The 23432-nt window shown below is 39.9% G+C and overlaps 1 protein-coding gene across 10 annotated transcripts in view; it reads right to left on the bottom strand.

Annotated features, from left to right (window-relative positions):
* The window catches only part of PDE7B (phosphodiesterase 7B), a 179964-nt gene that overhangs the window by 17582 nt on the left and 138950 nt on the right, over positions 1-23432 (bottom strand). For 5 of the 10 annotated variants that reach the window (XM_087774705.1, XM_087774706.1, XM_087774702.1 and 2 more), the window contains 7 exons: positions 21294-21377; positions 19573-19713; positions 7755-7906; positions 6383-6446; positions 4932-5027; positions 3141-3241; positions 1484-1615 (listed from right to left, as the gene is read on the bottom strand). In XM_087774705.1, coding sequence (XP_087630831.1) covers positions 1484-1615; positions 3141-3241; positions 4932-5027; positions 6383-6446; positions 7755-7906; positions 19573-19713; positions 21294-21377 — 770 coding nt within the window. Of the gene's footprint in view, positions 1-1483; positions 1616-3140; positions 3242-4931; positions 5028-6382; positions 6447-7754; positions 7907-19572; positions 19714-21293; positions 21378-22962; positions 23069-23432 lie in introns of those variants that run through there. The other 5 variants (XM_009460730.2, XM_087774703.1, XM_087774711.1 and 2 more) reach the window with 2 other exon arrangements.

Raw genomic sequence — 23432 nt, forward strand, 5'->3', positions numbered from 1 at the left:
GCTGTATTGTCACTGCCTTTTCTAACCAACATTTGCAAGTATATTCAAGCTCAGTTGGCTGAGCAGAAACCATCTCTTCAAGATAGTAATATTTTATTTTAGCTACATCTCTTTTAGATTAGCCTGAATTTTCAACCTAATTATATATTACTGTTTCCCACTATTAATTTGAGAAGGAGTTGTTTATACCTTTTCATAGGGCCAGGGCTTTTGTGGAATGGCTCTACCCACTCCTCTTCAAAAGATTCTTAACATACCCCCCCCCGGCTTAGTCCCCTGGCTTTTCTCCCTCCCCACTCAGCTGGCCTGACATTAAGAAAAGACTGGAGCAAAATGCACCACACACATATGGGTATGACAACTCTCGGTTTGCTAAGTATGTGTAGAAAGCTACATAGCTATCAGTGAGTCTTCTTCAGTTGGATTCATTTTTAACTTGGGATGTTCTGTTTCTGATACCTTATTACAAATGCTGAAGTTGACTCTTCTGAAGGCTACAAAACAACACCGTCTTCATTTATTAGCTATGAATTACGGTTAGTGCAACCAAAATGATTTACGGCATCGCTCCAGTGTGTATACATAAGTATAATGTAAAGAGTAGAGATGTGCATAGATCATCATGTATACATGCATGCTAAGATTATACTCATAGGACAGCTGTATATAAAAGCCAGAGCTACAGTGATTGCCATGGGCCAAAACTACAAATATATTCAAAAAGGACCACAAAAATCAGGGCAGGATAGATTCATCGATAGTTATTGAACAAGAGGGTCTGTGTTGTTCTTTCGGGAAGTCTTCTACTACTGCTTGCCAGAGCTGGGAGGATGTATACCAGGTGAAGGGCAACTCTGTACTTATCCCAGGTTTATGTTTCTCTCTGAGATCTTTTGCTGGCTGCTCTTAGAAACAGGATACTCGTCTAGACAGCCTGTGGTGTGACCTACAGTGCCTGTTTTAACTTCTTTCTTTATATCTCTAGGCACGCTTGGGTAAATATCTACAACTTTTCCCTTGGTTTCCTCTTTTTTTTTTTAATTGGAGTATTCGGTGTTTAATTTTACTAGAGCCACATGAAGCAAAAGTTTCTTTTAATGCAATGCCGATTTAGAACATGCCTGCTGCTTGCTTGCTCACTGCAGGAAGATGAAGTACAAATTGTCTCTCTGTGATTTTAAGTCTCCTACCCACAGTTCCCTACCCCAGATGATCTACAGCAGAAATAACCCAGGAAACTGATTTGGCTTAAATGTCCTCAACAAAATCTGACATTTGCCCCTTCTTTCTCATGTGTATCAGCTTTGCCGTAAGAAGAGACACCCAGTGAGGAGCTTCACTGAAATTGTCCAGACTCTAAAGTAAAGGTCGATTTGATCAACATCCCCCCCACTGCCAGAGTTTGCCATGGAAGTTCACTGCAAATCGCTTAGACCCTCTTTGACACCACTTTACATATTATCAACTCAATGAGCAGTTTTACCTGGTAGAGGCTGGCAAGGTGGTGTTTAGTTTTGATCAGAAAGGGCTGGTTGACCCCTGGATGATCCACATCATGAGCCGCAGCAGCTAGCAGTCCGAGCATGATGTCCGACGGGGTGAGGAAGTTGGCAAGCTGAATCACACACGTTAATCACAACAAGAACATGAACAGTAAACACTTTTTTTTTTCCTCCTTTTGGCAAATAAAGGAATCGGCTAACATCGTGGCATTGCTCAGGTTTGTGGGACAGTACACAAATGTCAAATATAAAATAAATTTTGTGAACAATGTTTTTAAGGTGACTGTTGAACAAAGATCTATAAAGATATCAGACTATATACACTCATATTTTATTACAGTTTGTACTTCTTATCTCTTTATGGTTTATGGCAATAAAAGGATTGTTGTTATAGAACTGCTTGAGCTTAGCCTAAAAGAATCAGTTTTAAAAAGTAAATAAGTATACTAGCGGGTTGGCATACGTTAGCATACACGACAAGGGCTCTGCCTCACAGAGTATTTAGTAATACCAACAATACATCAGGCTTAATTTTTCTAGCACAGCACTGTGCTATAAAATGCAGAGTTTATAAACTTTTGAAATGTCAGACTTGGCTGTTAGATCTCTCAGTTGAAATATAGGTATTTTATTAGAGAACATAATGTACCTTGCTAGCTTCAGACATCCAAATTTGAAAACCTGGTGAGATTTTTTTTCTACTATACAGCTTATCATTCAGAAGCAAATTTTGTTATCATTGGGAAAAAAAATTGAAGTCTTAGCATTTTCTGTTTCTGAGTGTGAGGTAGTTATTACTGGCCTGATGACTCTGTACAGAGCACAGGTCTAGGAGCGGAAAGAAGCATCGGGCGACGAGAAATGAAGAGCGGTATGGTACAGATTCTGGATACTGGCTGTCCTCTGCACTTTTTGACAGCAGGGACTTGCAGATCTTGCAGGAGATGGAAATATGGGAAAGCTGAGGCCTGCTCCTCTCCTCACTTACCATTACTATCTTTTGCTCTATCAATTTGCTTATTCTAGAAGAACTTCCCTTCATTTAGATCAAGCCAGGAAAGATTAGTTATATTCTTACGCTGTCGCTCAGCATTGCAGTATTACAGTGCCTTCCAGTAACACATAAAGCAACGTCACACCCTCATGTTGTGAGGGCTTGCTGCAGCAGTCAAAAGCTGCTGTTCACTCGTGCAGAGGACACCCTTGCAACAGACCCCGTCAAAGGGAACATCTTCCCCGTTTTCTGGTGTTGCACTGCCTAATTTGGTATTTTGAAATATCGACGTGAGGGGCTTATGCCCTGAAGGGACTGAGGCACGGGCATGTGCTGCCTTCTACTGGCTTTGCTGGGGGGACCGCAGCCACTCACAGATGGCTGGTACACACGGTCATGGTAAAACTTGCCGAAACTCATATGACAGCACTTTGATATCTCACCCGCCTGACGACAAGTGACTCCAGTAGCTTGTTTAAAGTGTCTGTAATCTGCAGCTGACTCTGCTACCGCCTCGTTGCTGACTTCAAGTACGCAATCATTTTGTGCTATCTAAAAACATTTTTTGGGTTTTTTTTTCAATCGTGGGAAAAAAAATTCGAGAATTATCTGAAAGCAACATCAGTGTGAAAGGTTGTCATTACCTTGGGCTCCCTCAGATAGCAGTGCATAGCTTGTGTGACATCGGCAGCATGGACAGCATTGTGGTACGGGTTTTGGCTATGGTAATCTTCTTGAACCATAACTGGGAACCAAAACAGAAAATAAAGATCCTTTTGTCTCTGAATGCCATGGCCACAAGTGGGAACTGGATTTAAAATACAATTTGAGGTTTCACAGTCAGCTGCCTAAGGAGTTTCTTCAAATATCTGTAGCTTACTTAGACTGGTGCTCTTATTGGGATACCTTTAGAGAAAAAATGCATGAAAGGATTTGTGAGGCCCAAGGGGATATACTGCGTCTAGTTCATAAATCAACTCTTTCTTGCCTTAGTGAAGGCTCTCATTCAGGAGTAAAATAAATAAGGAAGAGAGGCAGATTTATCCTCAACGGAGTATAATTATTAACGCTGCTGTCATAGGGGAGTAATGTCATTAAGGCAGTACCACCTATTTTACAGCAGCAGGGGGTGAGGCCCTGATACGCTGGCATCATTTGTTATTTGAGTGACTAGCAATGGTCAAAGGCATTCCTGCATCCTCCAGACAGAGAATCAAAAGATAAAGCATTGGGGTATTCAGAGCAAAATCTCCTGTGATAATTTTAGTCACGTCTAGGCGTCCATTTTAAAATACCAGTCCCTCTTGTTTTAGTGTGCAGTACTGGAACTGGTCCAGCTGGAAGACTGAGCATCAACCTTACAACTCTCAGCTTTCACTCGCACAGAAAATCATCAAGGTGTGTGCTTCACACTCGTCTGTTCCTTGCAGCAGTGCCTGCACCATTAGGTGGTCTCGGGGCAACACCACATAAACAGTGGAAGCTGCATGTGATCTTGCCCAAAGCGCTCTCCTAGACACTATCAAATTAATCAAACAGAAAGGGAACGGGCAAATTTCCCATGGCACTTGTCTCCAGCACGGGGAATGCCAAAGAAAGTCCTAGCCTTCAGTTTGTTTCGAGCTCCACAAGCATTTGAAGTTACAGCAGGTAATCCTTTAAACCCTGGATACCGCTAGCTCTAATTATCTGAGCGTCCACTTCACGGCCGCCCACAGGAGTCAGAAACGGCAGGGAGATTTTGTCTGTCTCCACACCAGAGGAATGCTTTCCAGAAGCAACGATTACGCAGTGTTAAAGAAGAGACCTTGCCTTTGAAACTCCGTCTGACAGCCTCACAAACTGGCATTCAGCTGCATTCAAAACATGATGCAAAAAGTAATTGATTTTGGCCAATTTCTTCTTTTGGTTCGCTGACAGCATGGGGCTAATATTTCTGTTGGCAGTAACAGCAGCAGGGGCTTTCATCAACACTATTCAGTGCAGACAGCTTGATATAATTTGTTAAATTTTGCACATCAGCTTTTAACTGCCCTGGGTCTCAGTGGTCTATTAGTCACTAAAATAATGACACTGCACCACAACTGTACTGTGCACGGGTAGGTTCTGCAATGTCTGTCTGTCTGTGTGGGCCTACTCGGCCAGCCACATCTCTGCATGGTATACTTTTTATTAAATCACTGGTGCAATTGTGGTGCTGGGATGCTTCAGCCCAAGGCAGAACCTTTTGAAGTCCCTCTATTGATTTAATAGGTACTGAATCAAGTACCGGAGTGCCTGTAAATTATATGCTAATATATATCACAGAAATGTTTTCCTGAAATATTTGCAACATCATGATTTTACATAGGTATGCAGACCAAGCCAGTGCCTTCTTTGATGCCCTACTTAAGCTGTAAACTGCATTTAAAGATGGCTTTGAGGTGAGCACTTACCTAAAAACCTGTGTAATGTAACCATATCTAACTGGAAATGGTGAATAAGTCCATGCACATTGAAGAGGTGACAAAGCAGTGTTACGAGACTGTTTCCTAAAAGCAGAAAGGAACAACTCTTAGATTGCCTTAACATGTAGTTAAGTTCATCTTCATAATCCAGGTCTACCTCCAGAAACAACAGAAAGAAGAACGGCTTTTCTGCCACTTCAGTTTCCCATACTGTACTAATTAATTAATTACTGAGAAATCAGCAGTTTGTAATTAAATTTTTTATTTTACACATGGCTGTACAAACATGTAATTAACCCACGTACCTAGCTCAGCTACAACTGCATCTCATGATGATGATGCAGACAGGAAAAAATGAGTTGCAGCATTTACAGTCTCAAATCCCACTGTAATGTTATGCTGACCTTACTGTGAATCCAATACTGGGAACACTGCAAAATTGAGCCTAACTAGTATTACACGATCAACTATACATACACACAGTATTTAAAAAAGTTTGCACTGCATAATTCAGCAGCAATGTTTCCAGACAAGTTAGAAAAAAACCCCCAAAACCAACCAACCCATATGACACATAAACAATGTTTGAAGGGAGTCTTTTCTTATTTAATGTAACTCAGGAAAGAAAATAAATATACGTACGAAGAGGACATGGAAACTTATTTGGCCTTGACTACTGAGCAGGGGCGCAGAAAGGTAATTTAGAAGAGTTATGCTTTTGCTTCCCTTGCCATTTGCAGTCCTTTCCACTCTTCACTGCCAGTCACTCAGCTGAATTACCCTCTAAACCAGCTTTTTTCGACACCTTCTGCCCCAGCCAAACCTAATTAGATTGGGGGTGAGGAATGAGGGATCTCATTCCTATGAGCAATACAGAAAGGAGCAAGGTGCGATCATGAGCCTCTTCAGCAGTTACCTGATCAAGGGGTATTGCCTAGAGGTTAGTGCGTGTGTGTGTGGTGTTACAGGTCTATGTTTAGACAAAACACTGCACAGATTTTTACTGTCTTAATGAATTTCCTAATTTTTGCTGCTGAACAGAAGCAAGGGTATCTTCAGTTAAAGGTATTTCATGTTGATAGAAATCGACTGATTATGGAGGTCTGGACTTACTGACCGATGTATCTAACAGGTACGTTTAAAGTCCTTTTGGAATTTCCCGGGTAAAGGAAACAGAAACACCTCCTTGAAAAGGTGACCGTAACAAATGTAGGAGATGAGATTAATACAAAAACACACTTTAAACATTATCCTATAGTTGTGAACATTCTGGGAAAAGCCTGAAAATGTTCAAGGATATGATTTTAAGAGAAGTTAACTGTGTCCAGTTTCTCTTCAGTAATCTAAACTGGAAATGTTTAGCAATTAATTAATTAGGGATTTTTAGAATAGTCATATATGAGAGATACTAAAATCAAAACTTTTTAAAAATTACTTACCATTTGTCAAGCGGTCAAACAAGAAAATGTCAAAATCCCACATTCCCACTTTGGATAGCATATGCTAGAAAAAACAAATATGAAAAGGCAAATGACTGGTATGTCAAAGTGTAAAGCAGATTTAAATTATTGTTCCACACTAATCAATCACAGGATTGGTTGCTGCAGCTTTAAAGTTTTTGTTTGGGAAAGCTAGAGAGATGTATTTGAAATATCAGACATCGGGAACCAAATTTAGCTATACTGCATAAAATATCACTTGCACGTTTAACTGAGGAGGTTTTGAACTTGACACTACACATACCTTCTAAATGGAGCTCAAAACATGGAACAATATAAAACAAAATATTATGGAAACATTCCCTTTTACTGCACAGCTTTTTTGTTGTTCTTTCATGTCCCAAAATCAATTCAGTACAAATTCTCTTAGGTTTTTATTACAGTAAAACACAATCTTAGCTCTTCTCTTAGGTTTTTATTACAGTAAAACACAACCTTAGGTCTCATGATGAATATGAATTACATTTTGCTAAACAAACCAATACACAGGAATAGCTTTTATAAACTTAAGATAGAGTGCTTCTGTGAAGCCCACGCAGAGGAATCCATCATTGCCACCATACACAGTGTTTTTACAGCTACATCAGTTCAGTCAATAGACTGAGTCTGGACTAACTGTATGACCTACAATGGCATATGTGTGAATGAAATATGCGTTCACTCCCATCGCTTAAGTCTATATTCAAACCAGTTCTGGATTCTTAATTACTTTCTAACACCTGGCACTTAATCTTCTCTTGCAGAGAATAAAAATTGCCTAGGCACATAATCCCAATGCCATCAGTTGTGCAAGTTTTCTTGGAAAATACCATTCAAAGCAAGTATAAGAGCTGCAAAATAAGAGAATTATATTTTGATTATTGTGAAGTTCTTTGCAGTGAATGTTCCCTGTTTCCTAGCCTTTGCCATTACAGAGAGCTATTGTGGGTTGCCTAAGAGCTGCTCCCTGCCAGCTGAGAGACAGCTGTCTTTTTTCAAGCAGATGAACTAAATCCTGTGTTGAGGCTGCACTTACTTAAATCAGTAACTCAGCCAGGGACCCTTCATCCTTTAATAAATCCAGATTATAATTTCAGCTGACAGAATCTGAAAATGCTGAATAGATTTAGACATTTTCTTGCTGTTTTGAGACTAAGCCTTTAAAGCTGTAACCATAAAAGAGGAATGGACAGCCTGTTTGCTGTGAGGCAGGCAAGTAACGCGGGTCATTCAAGAAAGATCAGCCATACATTTGTTTATCTGAACACTGAAAGAAAACTGACAGTCTCTGGAATATTATTAAAAGAAGCGGAGATCTGGAGACTCGTCTTACCCTTGCTTGCCCAAGGTAGTCCTCATCCAGTAGGTACAGAGAGGTTTGTGGTACAATTCCACGCAGTAACCGGGATGCATGGAAATACCTCTGGAAACTTAACAGTCTTTTCACTTTTTTCTTGGTGCCGATTTCCCCTGAGAGTGTAGTATCTGTGAAAATCAATCAGTACAGAAACCATGAAACCCGAGATGAAGGATGACATTTTCAATTATTCAATAAGAGAAATAGCAAAAACTTTGGGATAGTGATACAAAAATCATAAAGTTCATGCTTCTTGCCAATCCACATGAAGGAGCAGTATTCAAATCCCTATACCTCAGCATAATATAGTTGTTTATTTCAGAAAGGAAATACGTTCCAGTAAAAAAGAGTACTAACATTGGACTTGGAAGATCTGAGTTCAGTACACTGCCTGCCACAGACTTTAATGTGATCCAGGCTAAGTCACTGGGGGGTGATATATCACCTAACTGTAGATGTCTAGAGGGGGCCTAAATGACCAGGCAGAGTTAGGTACTGGAAAGCTGCTCTTACCCTTCTGTGCCCCTGTTCCCTACTCAGACAATTGAAAATAGCATCACCTTGCTACCTCACAAGAGTGTCACTGGAATATATTAAAATTGCATAGCACTAGCATACAAGGTGATCTTGGATATAAAACCAAAAAAGTGAGACCAAAAGAGACTCCAAAATACAGTTTGAAAATCAGAAAAAAGAGAGGAAGAAGTAAGAGTAGGTTAATAATCCTATTGTGTTGTCTGCTGTCCTTCCTACATATTAAGGCAAATTATAAATGAAGAAAATATTTTAGTTCTACAATTAGGAAAGCAAGTATATTCAGGCAACACATGCATTTCTGGTTACACAACAGAATATGTTCTTTTCACTCAGTACCAGGATAATTCTAATTCCCTAATGCTGTATTAGGAGATTTTCATATAGGGCTAAATGTGACACAAAAAAACGAGGCAGCTTTTATACAGTGATTAAATCAGTAATTAGAGTAATTAAATTACCTTATTGTTAGTAAGAATAATATGCAGGCTTCCTAAAACTCATAATGACTTAGGTAACTTCACCTGAACTTTTAACAGAACCTCACGTACAGCAGTGACGTTTTCATTTTGCAGTCTGGTATAAGTTTTGGAAAAAGGGAGGACAGAAACTGGACAGTTGTTTGAAGGCAGTAAGATTCAACACAGTTTTATTCGTAAGAGGAACCTTGTAAGAAACTGAAGATTAAGCACTCCTTTTAGAGAACAGTAATGATTGCTTGAGATAAGAAGCTGCATAGCAATTCACTGGATTTCAGGTTTAAATAAGAGCTCAGGAAAAATATCCATGGGCTGAAGATGACTCTCTCTACTCTGCTATTTCTTTTTATGCAAAAATGCCGAGCGTTTGTTCTGCTCTGAAATTAAAATATGACTTAGTATGCTGTTTTTACGAGTATTATTATTCTGAGAGGCTTTTCAGAGAAGTCGTTAGGGCTGTTTTTGGATCATAGCTGGTTTGGTATTTGATTTCTCCAACAGCAGATGTGCAAGCACCTTCTGTAGCAAGTTTCTTCCTTAAGTAATCCAACAGCTATTGAGCGACACAAAGTCAGTAACAACAACAAAAAATACATACTTACATCGTGAGTATCAATAATTAATATATTTTCTTAGACCTGTAAGTCTCACACTTCTCACGGGCAGCCCAAAGACCCCAGTGAGTTTTAATAATATAAAAGCACCAAATAATTTTACTGCAACTTGACAAACCGTGTGTTTTCAAGAATGCAAACAGTAACAATGTCACTACTGTACCAGCCTGAAGGTTAGATTTTCATTTATGATGTGCCAGCACCTGCCTTAATTCTCTCACACATTTTAAAAGCTGGAACAATTTCATGGCCCATTGAAGGAGTGACTAACGTAGGTGCTAACAGTTACCCAGTGACAGCAACACATGGAGGAACTGGTAGGCTTGTTTTTGCATTTCATTTCATTTATATAGTGCTGCTAAGAAGTGGCTGGCATGCAGTTTAATTCCTGGATAACAAAACAGTCTTAAAATTCATTCACTTTTTAAACTTGTGTCAGCTGTTTCTCGACTTCCCAACTTTCCTAAATCCATCTTTGCCCTGAAACTGTCACTGCTTTCAGGTAACAAGTTTAAATTTTAATGCATGGAAAACTTCCCTTTTGTACATTAAAAATGAGTAGTTGCTCCAACTGATTTTTATCTAAGTTAATATCTGTTTTTTCAGTTAAAGACAGATGACTGAAATTACCACCTATGTTCCCCTAAACCGTCTTTAAAACTCACACGTAGAGTTGCTGTGGATGATCTGAAGGTGAAGGTTTGGCACGAGTCCCAACAAGCAGCTGTACGTTGGATTATCAAGAAGTGGTTATTTTATCCTTTGGATTACCAGATTATTTCAAGTAGCATAAATCATACTTACCAAACCACAAACACATCAGGTTGAAATAAAAAATTTCTTATTGTGAAATGTATTTTCTGAATTGAACCATCAAACTTGTTGCCACTACTTTGTCACACTGTTCCGTATGGTTGTCACGGGTCTCAACTGAAATTTAATCATCATCAGACAGCGCCTCTGAAACACGACCTGCTGCTTCAGATGAGCACTGTATTACAATATATTACGCAAAAAAGATTACCCACAATAATCTGTTGCCCTGTATTTTCATTCATAAGGGAAGGAGTTCATAATATTGATAAAGAACATTAGGAAATGTATTTTCAAAATTGGGCTCTTGACAGAACAGCCCGAATCCTGCACTGCAGTCTATCCACATGCCAACTCTGGATACCATGTTAAAATCACATCCTTTAGGTCATTTCAGTAATAATCGACTTGTCCATGAATCAGGACTTGTCAGATGATTGCTATGACCCTTAACAGATTACTATGCCATCCACAATAACGTACCTTATTGTGACGGTGTCTTGCATAAAATTGGACTAAGACTATGCCCTTCTCCGAGCACAATGCACCCTCAACTATTATAATCTCACCGGTGTTTTCTCTTTCCCCTCCCAAGATCAGCGTCAAACAAAAAAGAAAAGCACAGCCATATGCAACTGAGAGGAAAAGGACAGTTCAAAAAGAAGAGCAAGAAGTGAAGCAGCTGAGAGTGAATGCCGAAATTCTGTCCTCAGCTCAGCAGTCGTACCTGAATCTCCCAGCGGCGAGGCGCAATTCCTAGCGTATGGGAGCCACCAGCTGACACAAAATCATGATGCAGTTTTAAGATGAAATTAAGGGTTTATGTGAATGATTTACAGTAATACGCTGAACATACCACTCCTTTATTGACAACTGTAAATTTCAATTTAAATTGTAAATATAAAATTTCGATGATGACACCTGATGTAAGTCATACAATGACTTTGAAACATAAAGAGTTATTGATAGCTATTTCTAATTAGGTTAAATTGACTTACAAGTGAATGAATCAAAAACATCGTTGCAGATATCACTGAGCTTCAACCATGGAACCATGGGTACCAAAACATACGCTATGTCGTCTAGTTAAAGAACACAAGCGGCAAGGCTCACATGGGAAGGATTTAGGAATTATGTGCAATTTTGAAATGAACGTGGATGACGAACAAGAATGTCTTTTGTTTATGCACATAAAACTTCCCTTGAGAACAGGGTTTATCTTTAATCATTGTGGCAACTTCCGAATGTTTTGTTTACCTAAAAAAAGCATCATCTGTATCTCTCAACAGATGCACATTCTCATAGCCGGTGGAGTTACCGCCTAGCACAGTGGTTGGAGAATCCCTTCTTTGAATAGTGAACAAAGTTATTGTATGAATTACATACACATATTGTACGAATTACATGCACATTTACAGAAGCGTCCATATAAGCATTCCTCACAAAGCTTAACTTCTACCTTCAAAAACACAGGCGGCCTGAGCTCACAGCATATCGCCTGACATGTTTCAGCTGGCAGCAAAAGTAGTTGCATTTTTCCTTGGGTCATTTGATAGCCACGGCACGTAGACACACTATCAGACCATGGATGATGTCTGGATACTGCACGTGGCCCTCAAGAGGTTAATAAGCTACAGGAATCAATGGTTGCCTTCTCTCTCCTAACAAAGTTCCTCCAGTTACACAGATCTGCTCGCCTTAACATGACCTACAGCCTGCTACACCCCAACCTCTGTTATTTCAGGGAAAGAGGTTTCCTGCACTAGCAACTGCTACCAGTTTTCTTTTATATTTCTTTCACATTGCTGCGCTAGCGTGTGCCCACAGGCAGCGTGAATATAAAAATGACAGAGGTTATGTTAACAATGGTTGAGTTAACATCCAGAAACGATCACATAAATCAAATTTGGACAAGGATGTACTTAACTCTGCACCAGACATTCATTACATTGTTATTGTTCTTTCAAAGTAAACAAATTTGGTTATGCATTCAAATAAGGCCTGTGAGTTTTCCTCCACAGTATCGCCTTTTTTTACTTTACTGCACCTCAGCGTACAATAAAAACAGGTCACTCAGCAGCATGAGTGGATAACAACAGGTTTATTAATTTTCAAAAGCCAACTGACTAAGAAACAGAAAATGTTTTTCCTCTTCTTTCCAAAAGGATGCAGAATAAAACCAACATATATAAATCACGTCATCAAGCACCTGCCTTTGACTCATATAAGGTTTATAATACCCTTTCCCCCCTTCCAAGGATGTAAATACATTCCGTACTCAGCCACTGCTCTACAACTGTATGCCCAAAGAGTCAAGCAGGACTGGTAGAAAAGTGCTGGAATATCTGGAAGATAAGGCAAGAAGATCAGACCAGCAATTTACTGTCCAGACAGTTTGCAAACAGCGAGGACTCTGGGAAACAATTTGTCTCTGGTCCTATACATTACGGAGGCAATTTCCTGCACCGGTTCCCAGTTTGACAGCTGATTAGAATGCTTTCATTTGAGAGCTCAAGAGAGTTGTAACTGAATTATAAGGAGTAATCAGTGTTTGTCCATTTTTTTGTGTGTCAAATCATGCCAGGCATTTAGATCACCTTTACTGAAGTGTTGTTTGGCATACTCATTGCATGACTTGGTTGCTATATTTTTCTTATAAGGAAGACTGCATAGCACTGATGATAGGAAAAAAAATTGCTGTGCCTTCTTACTCTCTCCTTACATTATGGATTTTGAACCAAAAAGCGACAGCAGCATGAGTAGGGATCGCTGAACTGGCACAGGTAATCTAAAAATTAATTCCAAACTTAACATTTCAAATTTTAATTTTAGAGAAGGCACTGGTAAACTAGAAGACAGACAGATAACCTCTTCTCTCTGCACTGTCTAGGCTTTCCTGTTATCCTGCACCCTGCAGTTCAAAAATCCTTTGGAAAGGCAACACTGCAGTTTTGAAGAAAGGCCTGAGAATATGCACAAAGCACCAGAAACCTACGTAAAAGAATTATTGTCTGAAAGCTTTAAGTCTAGTGTAGAGGGACCAAGAGGCTCAGAGGAATATCCCAGTAGTATTTCTCAATCTTCTGCGGCTGGCGTGAGAAACTGACAAACAGGTTTGATTCAAAAATAGTAAGACTGTGCCAATACCAAGCTTATCATGCGAATATACATTGGTCACCCTAACTAAAACAAGAGATGAACACCTGGCACTACATAATATCTACAGATAAAAAAGTGTTGTACTGAAATCTTGTACATGTAGAAATCCTCATGAGACTTCCTCAAACTATATGAGAATCCAAGAAAGTTGTGTTATAAACATTTTGTTTTCACTTGCTTCTCTAATGTATTAAAAAATTATTTGTTCCTTGACTTTTGATAAAATTCAATTTTAGAGGTCAAGTGCCTTCTGTTAGCTGCCATTGTTCACAAGGGTTACAACTCTATTATTTCTCTTTGAGTGGGTAAACATATTTTTTCAATTAGGAAAAGGCTGTGGGAAACAGAGGGGGACTCTGAACGCATCAGGGAAAAGCAGAAAAATAGAACAAGTACAACAAAAGACGTTTCAAATTTTCCACTTTGAGTCAAGATTCCATTCTTCACCCACCTGCACAAGTGCACAAAATTAATGCAGAGCCCTGTTTACAGAAGAGGTGCTTGTATGATTCTTTGGCTAATGTAGTTAATGAAATGTGAGAGGTTCTGGGACACCAACTTTCTAGGTCACCTTGCTATAGGGTTTCCTCCTCTTTTAACATTACACTTGAGGTGATGGTGGTTTGTAACAACTTAGTTTTCGAATCATGAAGTTCCTGCACAATTGTTGGCATCTTGAAGAACACTAATTCCCGCCCCCCCCCCCCCCCCCAATATATTCCTTTTGGTACTGTTTGAAAGAGACTACAGAACTTGAGAACTATGCAGATTCTTCCACTTATACACCGAATTATCCCATTACACCAAGTTCTGGACAAACTAGGGTTTCAAAGGCCAGTTAGGTAACAGAGTATTAGCCTTAATAACAGGAAGAGGAATAGATCAAATCCAAATTTAAGATGAATATATATGTGTTTCTCTTCACAATTTGCAGCCTTTATGGGGGTCATCAATCATCTTTATGCAAACAAACATCTTGGCATCTTTTATTAAGTCTCCTACAAGTTTTTAGGAAACGGCATGTTGTGTTCTGTTTCACCACAAAGTCGTTATCATTTCAATATGAACCTTCACTTTCCCACTTCAATCTTCGTACAGTAGCACAGTCAGGACCTTTTTTTCCTAAAACTGCAAATGTTCTATAGCTGATTGTAGTTTCTCCGACAGGAAATGGTACATCCCCTCCCCCTTCACTCCCCTTGAGAAAAAGCAACATAACCTGTAATAACAGCAAACCCAACTTTCATTTATCATCTTAATGATCCCTTCTCCTTGTTCTTTCTTTTCCTCTGGTCATTTGGAAAGTATCCTCAGTGTTATCTTCAGTACACCCTTTCCCTTTTCTAATCAGGGAAAAGAAGGTGGGGTGGCAGAATGGGTCACGCATCATTTGGAAACTTTTAAAGGGACATTCTCAGTTGAACTGAATCCCAAATCTGTATTAAAAAAATAAGTTATCTGCATAATCAGGTCAGTGTTCACTAAGACTTTGTGTGTGAAGCACATCTAGGTTTTGTTTGCTCTCCTTGCTCCCATGAGTTCTCCTGAAGCATTCATAACCCAAACTGCTGCATTTTGTTAGCATATGAGGGCACATGCATCAATCAGTTTTACATTCTGGCTTTTATTTTCTACAAATGTAGCGTAAAAGCTAAACAAGGAGCATGAATGTCAGGAAGTAGAATACACTTTTCAATCTACCTTGTTATTAAATTTTGCAGATAACAACTCTTAAAAACACTTAAAAATGCAAACAACACCCCGAACCAAAAAAACCTTGCTGTTATTTGATGAAAAGGGGGAACCAGACTGACTTCTAATGACAGGAAGAATTTTTGAATATAGTAAAGTGTTACTAGAAAACAGAACAATCTCTGTGATGAAACATTTTTAAGAGAATCCCAATTCCTCTTCCTTGAACAGGAAACTGAAAGCAAGGCCATAGGCTGTCTTCAGGTCTGGAAATGTTCTTCCCATTCAAACCAGACACAAGCTAACCAGATTAAGAAGCCCATGTGCCTTCAGGATGTTGATGAGTATCTTTTGGACGTGCTTATCCATGAGGAACTAAAGGAGGTATTATGCAGAAATGATGCAGACCTCGTAAGATCTCTCCCTTCCTAATTTAATAACCATCTGGAACTTTGGACTCATCTCCAGGGGCTGGGTTGGGATCTGAGTAATCCAATCAGCCCTTAAAACTTCCTCACAAGACTTTTAGTGTCCTAATTTAACCTGGGTCAGAAATATCTAAAAAGGCATCTCTCACTCCCACTTCTTTTTCTAGCCAAAGGCAACAAAACAAGACAGTTAACCAAACTCTTTTCAACCTCACTCATTTGGGTTCAGGTTACTTGATGGTTCAGTTTTGGGTTGGTGACTGTGGTTAAGTTTTATTTTCCCTGGAGATAGGCCCTACCTGAAAGCCCTGGAGTTGTTCAAAATCCAAAACCAAAAATGAATGTAAATTTTGCAAATGGACCCTTCTGTAGACAGGCAGAAACCACAGATTCAAACATCCACAGACTTGGGTTCTTTGAGATGGAGACTTTTTCATGAGTTCGTATCTTCCCTTACTAACCCTGACAACACTTTTCATTCCCGTGGTACCTAATTCATCACATGCCTGCAAAGCATCGCTTTATTCGCAAACAAACTGAAAACCAGAGGATTTTCCTTGACTCAACTCAGACAGCAAATCAAGGACAGAGACTGAATAGTACCTAATATCACTGTTTATCACCATCTGGTACTAAAAGTACATCATCTATACGAACTTAATTTGCTAAGCTAAGCTGAAAGCAGGTGGAGTTCTTTCGGACTCAACTTCTGCCTGCATGACAATACCAAGATCCTACGTAATACGCAGATATACCTTTGAAGTGTCTACAGACATGTTTTGACCTTTTAGGTATTCTCAGATCTCACTCCATGTTCCTGTTGTGCAAGCTGTAAGGAAACAGAAATCTCTTTGGGTAACACCGTTTTGGTACAGAGACTCCACTTTGCATACTACCTCCTTTCCCTTTCTTTGTTATCCCTCCTAGATCAATATATAGAGAAGTGAATTCTATCAGACACTGTGGATGGCTTACTGAAAACAAGTGGGTGCAAGATAATGAAAGCAATGGTATGACTGATACTGTGGCAAAACCAAAGTGTCCCTAATGGAGATTTTTTTCAGGAAAAGTTAAAAATGCAAGCAGAAACAATTTTAATTATATTCCTCCATGAAAGACATATTTAAATATAGTCAATTAGAGGCTAACAATTTTGTCATTTGGAAGCAAAAATTCAATCCAGAGAAAAGCTTAGCATAAACAATATGGGAAATGGAGAACCACTCTTTAAGTCTTAAGAACGTCCTTGTTTTCTGACTTAAAGCTGGACAAGCAAATTTGCAAATAAAAAGTTACTCCTCTCAAATGTAAACTATGTTATTTTGGTACTCTACGTAATTTCATCAGGCAATAAAACAAACTATCTAATATAACGGGAACAGGGTGAGTTCTTCTTGGTTATTGCTGCACGCCTGCCTACAGTTCTAGATTTGGCACAAGGAATTCCCTCAAACTTTTGGTTAATGCAATGAAGAAATGTACCATCACAGTCACCAGCACAACTCATCATGGCATAATGAAATCTATCTTAATCAATGCGTATTAGTCACTGGAGGGATCTGGTTCAATGACTCACTGGGCAACTTTGTCAATCAGAGAACTAAATTAGTGCTGCTTTACCCTACGGTCCTTTATTTCTCAAATCCAAACTATGCTTCACTTAAAGGAAAATTGGATCAAGTTAATTTTCACTGCAGAAGTGTTTCAAATTCTAAATTATTACACTGCATATATTCCGCTTAACCCCTTTTCTGTCCCGTGGACACAAAAAGGTTCATTTAATTCACAGAAATGCAGAAGTGCCAATAAACTGCCATCATTAATTTCAACTTGCATTAGGTCCAGTTACAAGCTAGAGCTACTGAGTTCAGAGTCAAACTTTCCTAAAATTTGTGAGGTTTGGTTTGGAATCAATCATCTTACATCATTTACACATTATATTCAGCTGCTTGATGGCACCTAGGAATTGCCTATTCCATCCCATTACTCCTTCTGGAAAATAAGTTTCTAATGCTAAGCCTTTTTTCCTTCTGCTGCTCCCGTTTTAAGGAATGCCTTATTTGCATACAGAGAAAACCCTCTCCCCGTTTTCCTATAAGCCTATAGGGCTGTACAAAACTTGTATATTTTAGTTTAGGAATTTGTAAAGTCTGAATATTTGTTCATAAGCACCCTAGTGAATGTGGAGCCTCAAGTCTGCCATGCCCAGCTAATTTTTTTCTGGGGTATATCTGTGGCCATCAGGAGCAGGTGGTCCCCTTGCCTTATTATGGCAGGATGGAAAAACGGATGGTCAGCTTGCCTCCTGGTGGTCTTCACACCAGGCTGGCTAACAAGTATCGGCTGCCACAGCTTCCTTGGGGAGAGGAGCTGCTACGTAGCTTCCCCTCAACCTTCTGGCTCGATACTGTCAACACAAACGAGTATCTGGTTGGCCATGCAGGTCTCCACAAGTTGTAGGGACTGACTCAAGAGGCCGAGGCAAACATATGCTCCTTGCAATGCAGAACTGAGGAGTTCTTGGTGACACACGGATATTTTACATTCAGTTTTGTATGCCAGAGTCATCTTAAGAGTCCCAAAACCCACCAGTGCAACTACGCCTCAAGGAAGGCTTGCAACTAGGCAGAGAAAAGACAGGAAGATGCTAAAGCCTTGCATCTCCTCCAGGCAGGATCCTGCAAAATCCTCACAGTCCTGACAGCCTGGCACTGACGAGGTGAAATAACACTCACTAAGTTTCTATATATCGCACAGAGGCACCGGAGGAATCTGTAGATGGCATCACAGACGTTAGCTCAAACAGCAAGAAGCCAACGTTAATCCAGTTGGCTTTGATTAGGGCTACAGAAGATCCCATTTTCAGAGAGCAGGAAGTTTTCCTATCCAAAAAGACTTTATCGTGTCTTAAATTACACAGCGACTTTACTGCAGGACTCCAGAAAAAACAAAAGATATGCTCTACTCGGTGTTAACCCTTAATAGCCGTGGGAGGGAAAAATCCACTAGCTTGACTGAATCTGTAAGTATGTTAAAAAAGTTACATTTAAGTAACCTTTAGTTTGACATTAAATAGCAATGCCCTGAATTTTTTTTTTTAAATGTCAGTTTTCAAAATGAATGTCAACTCTGTTCAAGAATGAGCTTCAGTGTTTTCCCTTACTTTACAACAAGGGTGGTACTGTTATTTGGAACAGTATTTCAGATGGTAGAGGGAACTATCACTATGTAAGCTCAGTTTGTCTGAATTAGTGAGAAGCTGGACTGATGCTTATGATGCATTTCTTTATAACTTCTGAGGATATTTGCTATAAAATTTTCTCTGCCTCTCTCCCTCCCTTACTGTAACAGCTTTCAGTATACAGTTGCTGCCTGTCAGTTATTGCCCCCAAACAAATGTAACACAGTGCCAGAATTTTACTGCAAGTATTAGTCAGGCACGTTTCAAAAAAGTTTGCAGTACTGACATTTATAGATGTTTCTTTTTTGATAGGATGTGCAGCACCATGGGTTTTGCTGCTTATATGGTATGCAGAGCAGAAAGGGATTTGACAGATAGGTGTATGTGAACAAATAATATAAAAGTCTGTTTATTTCCTGGCAAAACACACATCTGTGTGCTCTGACACCGAGCATCTTCATTTACCTGTAGGTCACTGAGTGAGCCAGGCCCAGTGCACTTGCCATCTACAAAATTAGTAGTGAAGTGTCTAGAGATCTCACTTAATTTTGCGCTGAAAAATTAAGCCAACACCACTCCCCAGGCAGAAAGCAGTAAATACATAAAAAACTGAAAACAATGGAAAAACCAAAATCAGGATCGCTGCTTTTCCTTACACAGAGATCATGACCAGCCATAGCGACTTCTTTCAGATTAAGGAAAAGCAGGAAAAAAAGACTAAAAGTCAAAAGTCCCTGGGACAGAGAGCACAGGAACATAAAACCCCCAGGTGCCCCACCTCTGTGGGACCAGAGGTGCCTGCAGAGAGGGGCATCGCTTTCAAGTTCAGCAGTTACAGGAGAAGGGTTAGGCGGGGTGCCCTGCTCCTTGTATAATCAAAGGCTGAGTATTCACCGGTACATCTCTCGCCATGGATCTCTCCATAGACAGCCCACGGACAGCACCAGCATTTCCCAGAAGCTGAGGAAGAAGGATCCTTCCCAGAAGGATCTGAAGGATGCCAGGATTCATCTCCAGGGGATAGAAGCGAAAGCCCTATCGCCGGGAAAAAAGAGCTGAAAAGTTTTCGGTTTCTTTAACCAGGCAGGGGAAAGAACATACGATGAGAATTTTAAATAACGAGTATGTATTCAAAATAAAAAGGAAATAATGAATTTAGTCACACTCAAATGTGAATATGTATTCACTTCTACTTCAGGAATGAAAAGAAGTGTTTTATTTTCTCTCAGTCGTTATAAGGGCATCAACAGTAATATTTCCAGCTAGCCTAAAACAGGTTTTTCTTCATATTTTTCATTGGCAAGCCAGGACTAAATTATCCTGAGAGCTCTGTTCAACTGGTACGTTATTCCCTTTGTCCCAGGAAAACTGCTGGACCCATCTTACCCCTTATGTCTTTCTACCTCGGCCATAGCAAGCACTCCGATGGACTTAGGACCTAGAAAATACCTTTTATCAGCAAGGCTGAAAGCCAGCACTTTGCCAGGCAGCAGGAACTGTGCCAGCTTGGGCGAATGCAGCCGATCAGAGGCCAAGTGCTCCCCTTCCTATTAGCCCCTCTTTTCTCCTGACTCCCAGCCAGACCTCACCCTTTGCAGCCGGGCTTCTTCCCCCGCTCCCTGCCACCTACCTCCCTTCCCCTTTCCCAGGCACTCGGGAAAGCAGTTACAAAAAGGAGACATAAAACTTTGGTCTGATAATTGCTTTTTAATAAAAAGCATCATCGCTAGAAGCTTAAAAGTGTCATCACTAAACAAACTGTCAAGAGTTTCAGTCTGTTTTGATGAAGGCAGTGAATTAATTTTTGTTTCAAAGGTTACATGGAGCAGTCTGTGCAGTACACAAGGGCACATCGAGATGTGCCTGTGTCTGAACACTGGAGTTAATACAGCATCCAGACTGAACGCTACAGGGCCAAAGACTAAGAGTTCTCTGGTTTTTTATTTTATTTTTTACACACTGGCTAATGGGTTTGCATCAGTACAGAGAATCCATCAGGTGAAAAAAAAACCCAGGATCTTGATGTTTCTTGTTTCTTTTTTCTTTTAGATTTGCCCTCCTTTATTTACAACAGTGGCAAATAACTTCAATCGAAATGAGGTTAAGATTATTTTTAACAGATGTTCACTGCTGGCCTGACCCGAAATCCATTGACGTCAATGCGAAGACTCCATGGGGCTTTGGATTGGGTTCTAATTGTTGGAAAAATTAATGTTATTGTAAACCACTGGTCAGTGCTGTCACATGCTCCCCTTCTGTGCCAATTCTATATGACCGGATAACAGTATCACATAAATCTGTTCCAACTGTTGGCCAAGAGGCTAAAGGACACAGAGGTTTATCTTTTTAATTCTGAAGCGCCCCCTGCCCCCCCAGCACACCCTATGGCACCACTGTATTTACTTGACAGACTCAGCATTATGGACAGTATTCATACCATCAAAACATTTCACAGTCAAACACTGGGTGGGAATAATAGAATTATTAATGCTGACTGTATGAAGACAGCTGAACTACAGATATGTATGAAGTGAGATACTTTGGTTCGTATACTTTCCATACAGATTATTATTTTTTTTTTATATATACAGACCTGAAGGAAGGGTCACACTTACTGTTAAGAAGACGGAAGTCTATAAACGGGTAGGAGCCACGGCGCTCAGAGAGAACCCCTGTCTGACCTCTCACCCGTGCATCTCCTGCAAAACACAAAATCCCCAGAGACGTTAGAAGGGGCAGCTGCCTTTCTCTGCTGTTTACATCTAGATCTATTCTCTATTCAAAGTGATGACATTACACTCCTCCAGTGGAAAAACTAAGGTCCAAAAAATCATCTCCCATAACATCCCTGGGTAATTGGGTAAAGCAATACAGCTGATCCCCTTATCAGAACAAAGGCACAAACCCTCCCTGTTTATTTTATTGAACAGCTTCTCGCCCAGTAAGTAGACTCCCACTGCTTCAGGAGTAGTGTAGAGGTCCATTTTTTTTCCCAGGCAACACCAGTTGGATTCTGACTGTCATGGCATCACACACAAAGCTCTCAACCTTGGACTAGGCTCACAGTCCAACTGACCTCCAAAGCTGTGGGACTGGTCTCAAAATCCTGAGTTGATGACCACCCCACCCCCCCCAAATGAAGATTTTTTTAAAGGGCTTTTTTTGTTTGTTTGTTTGTTTTTGTTTTCCTTACTGCTCTTTGAGCATTCTAGAAAATGTCAGCCTTCTCCTCAAAACACCGAAGCTACTTTATTTAAGCAAAACCTGATGTTCTCAGATAAGCATTACTCCACAGCTTTAGAATGTAAATTTACATATCATAAAGTGACAACACAATACTAAGAATTAGTATCGCTGTGTAATTCACATTGATTAGTACCTGACTTACCGTGTAACATGAATGAAATAGGCAAAACTCATTTAAGAAGAAAAATACTACTCGGGATGAATGAGTTACAAAAACTCACTCTAAGTAGATAGGAAGCAGTGGGAAGCAGATGTCGTTTTTACATTTCCATAGCTTTAAATATCTTGTACCATAGTTAAGAATTACTTTATAGGCAAATAACAAGACCAAAATATTAAAAAAATCTTAGATAAGACGAAGTTTGGAGATTTTAGAGGTTCAGGTTAGAGTACTCTAGCTCTTCACAATATCAATTCCTCCTCTACAGAAACACAGGCCATAGTGCTGACAGCATACCCACTGCACTTCCTCAGGCAGCTCACACTGCAGGCCTCTCAAAGTTCGCAATATAATTATGAATTATTAGTTAGTTTGAATTGTGCTTCCTCTGGGATACGAATATAGCATCTGACTAATCTAAACAAAAATAATTTAAGAATTTGGCTGCTAGTGCTAGCTTCTACTGCCTGTGTTTAAAAACAAGAAAACATATTGCAGCATAAAAGAAGGACCTAGTTAGATGCTGTTATTTTTCTCCATCTAATGTTCACTGAGAATGTGCTTACAATTATGTTTAAGGGAAGAAAGCCAAGGAGAACTATTACGTTAAATATTCGAGATGGAGAAAAACTTCGTGCCCTCTAGGGGTCCTTAGAGGTACGAAGGACACAGGAGCATGCACTCAAATTAAGAATATTTCAAACACAGTCACTTTTGATTATATATATAAAAATCTATTTTCTCTCATCCTTACTTTCACTTTGCTTTTCTGTTTCCAGAGACAGAACACGTGTTCCCTGTACTCAGCTCCCGCTTGCCAGCCGCCGGCTCTAAGGAACCAGCCCAAAACAACTCAAGCTGTTGTTGACCCCACTTACCCCTCCTGATAGCAGGGGCAGGAGGTGCAAACCTCTCTCTGCTCTTCAGCTGCTGCACTTCAAAGGTATAATAGCGTGGGTATACCTTCATCAGCAGTTTAAAATCACGCGTAAGTTGTGGCAACGGCGGTATATAAACCTATTCCCCTGTGATCCTTCTGTTAACGGGCAGAAGGGTGGAGCAAATAGCTGGAGTTTGTAAAACACCAAAGCAAGATTTATCAGCACCCGTGAGTCAGAGCTCATAAGGCAGCACCTTGACTTAAAAGCACTGCTCTCTGCCACAGGTAGACCCATCAGATTGGCTGATTCGTGCAGAAAGAGTAAGAATGGCGAGCATATGGTACACGTTATATAAACCCGAAAAAATCAGACAGGCTTGAGCCTGTCACTAATACAAGCATCAGCAAATTAAGAACGGGTGGAAATTCAGAGCATGCCTTGATTGAGGCTTTTGTTTTGCTGTACGC

The sequence above is a fragment of the Nipponia nippon genome, unplaced genomic scaffold (genome assembly GCF_047370975.1).
Source record: "Nipponia nippon isolate SJK-2023a ecotype South Korea unplaced genomic scaffold, ASM4737097v1 scaffold_4, whole genome shotgun sequence".
NCBI classification, from domain to species: Eukaryota; Metazoa; Chordata; class Aves; order Pelecaniformes; family Threskiornithidae; genus Nipponia; species Nipponia nippon.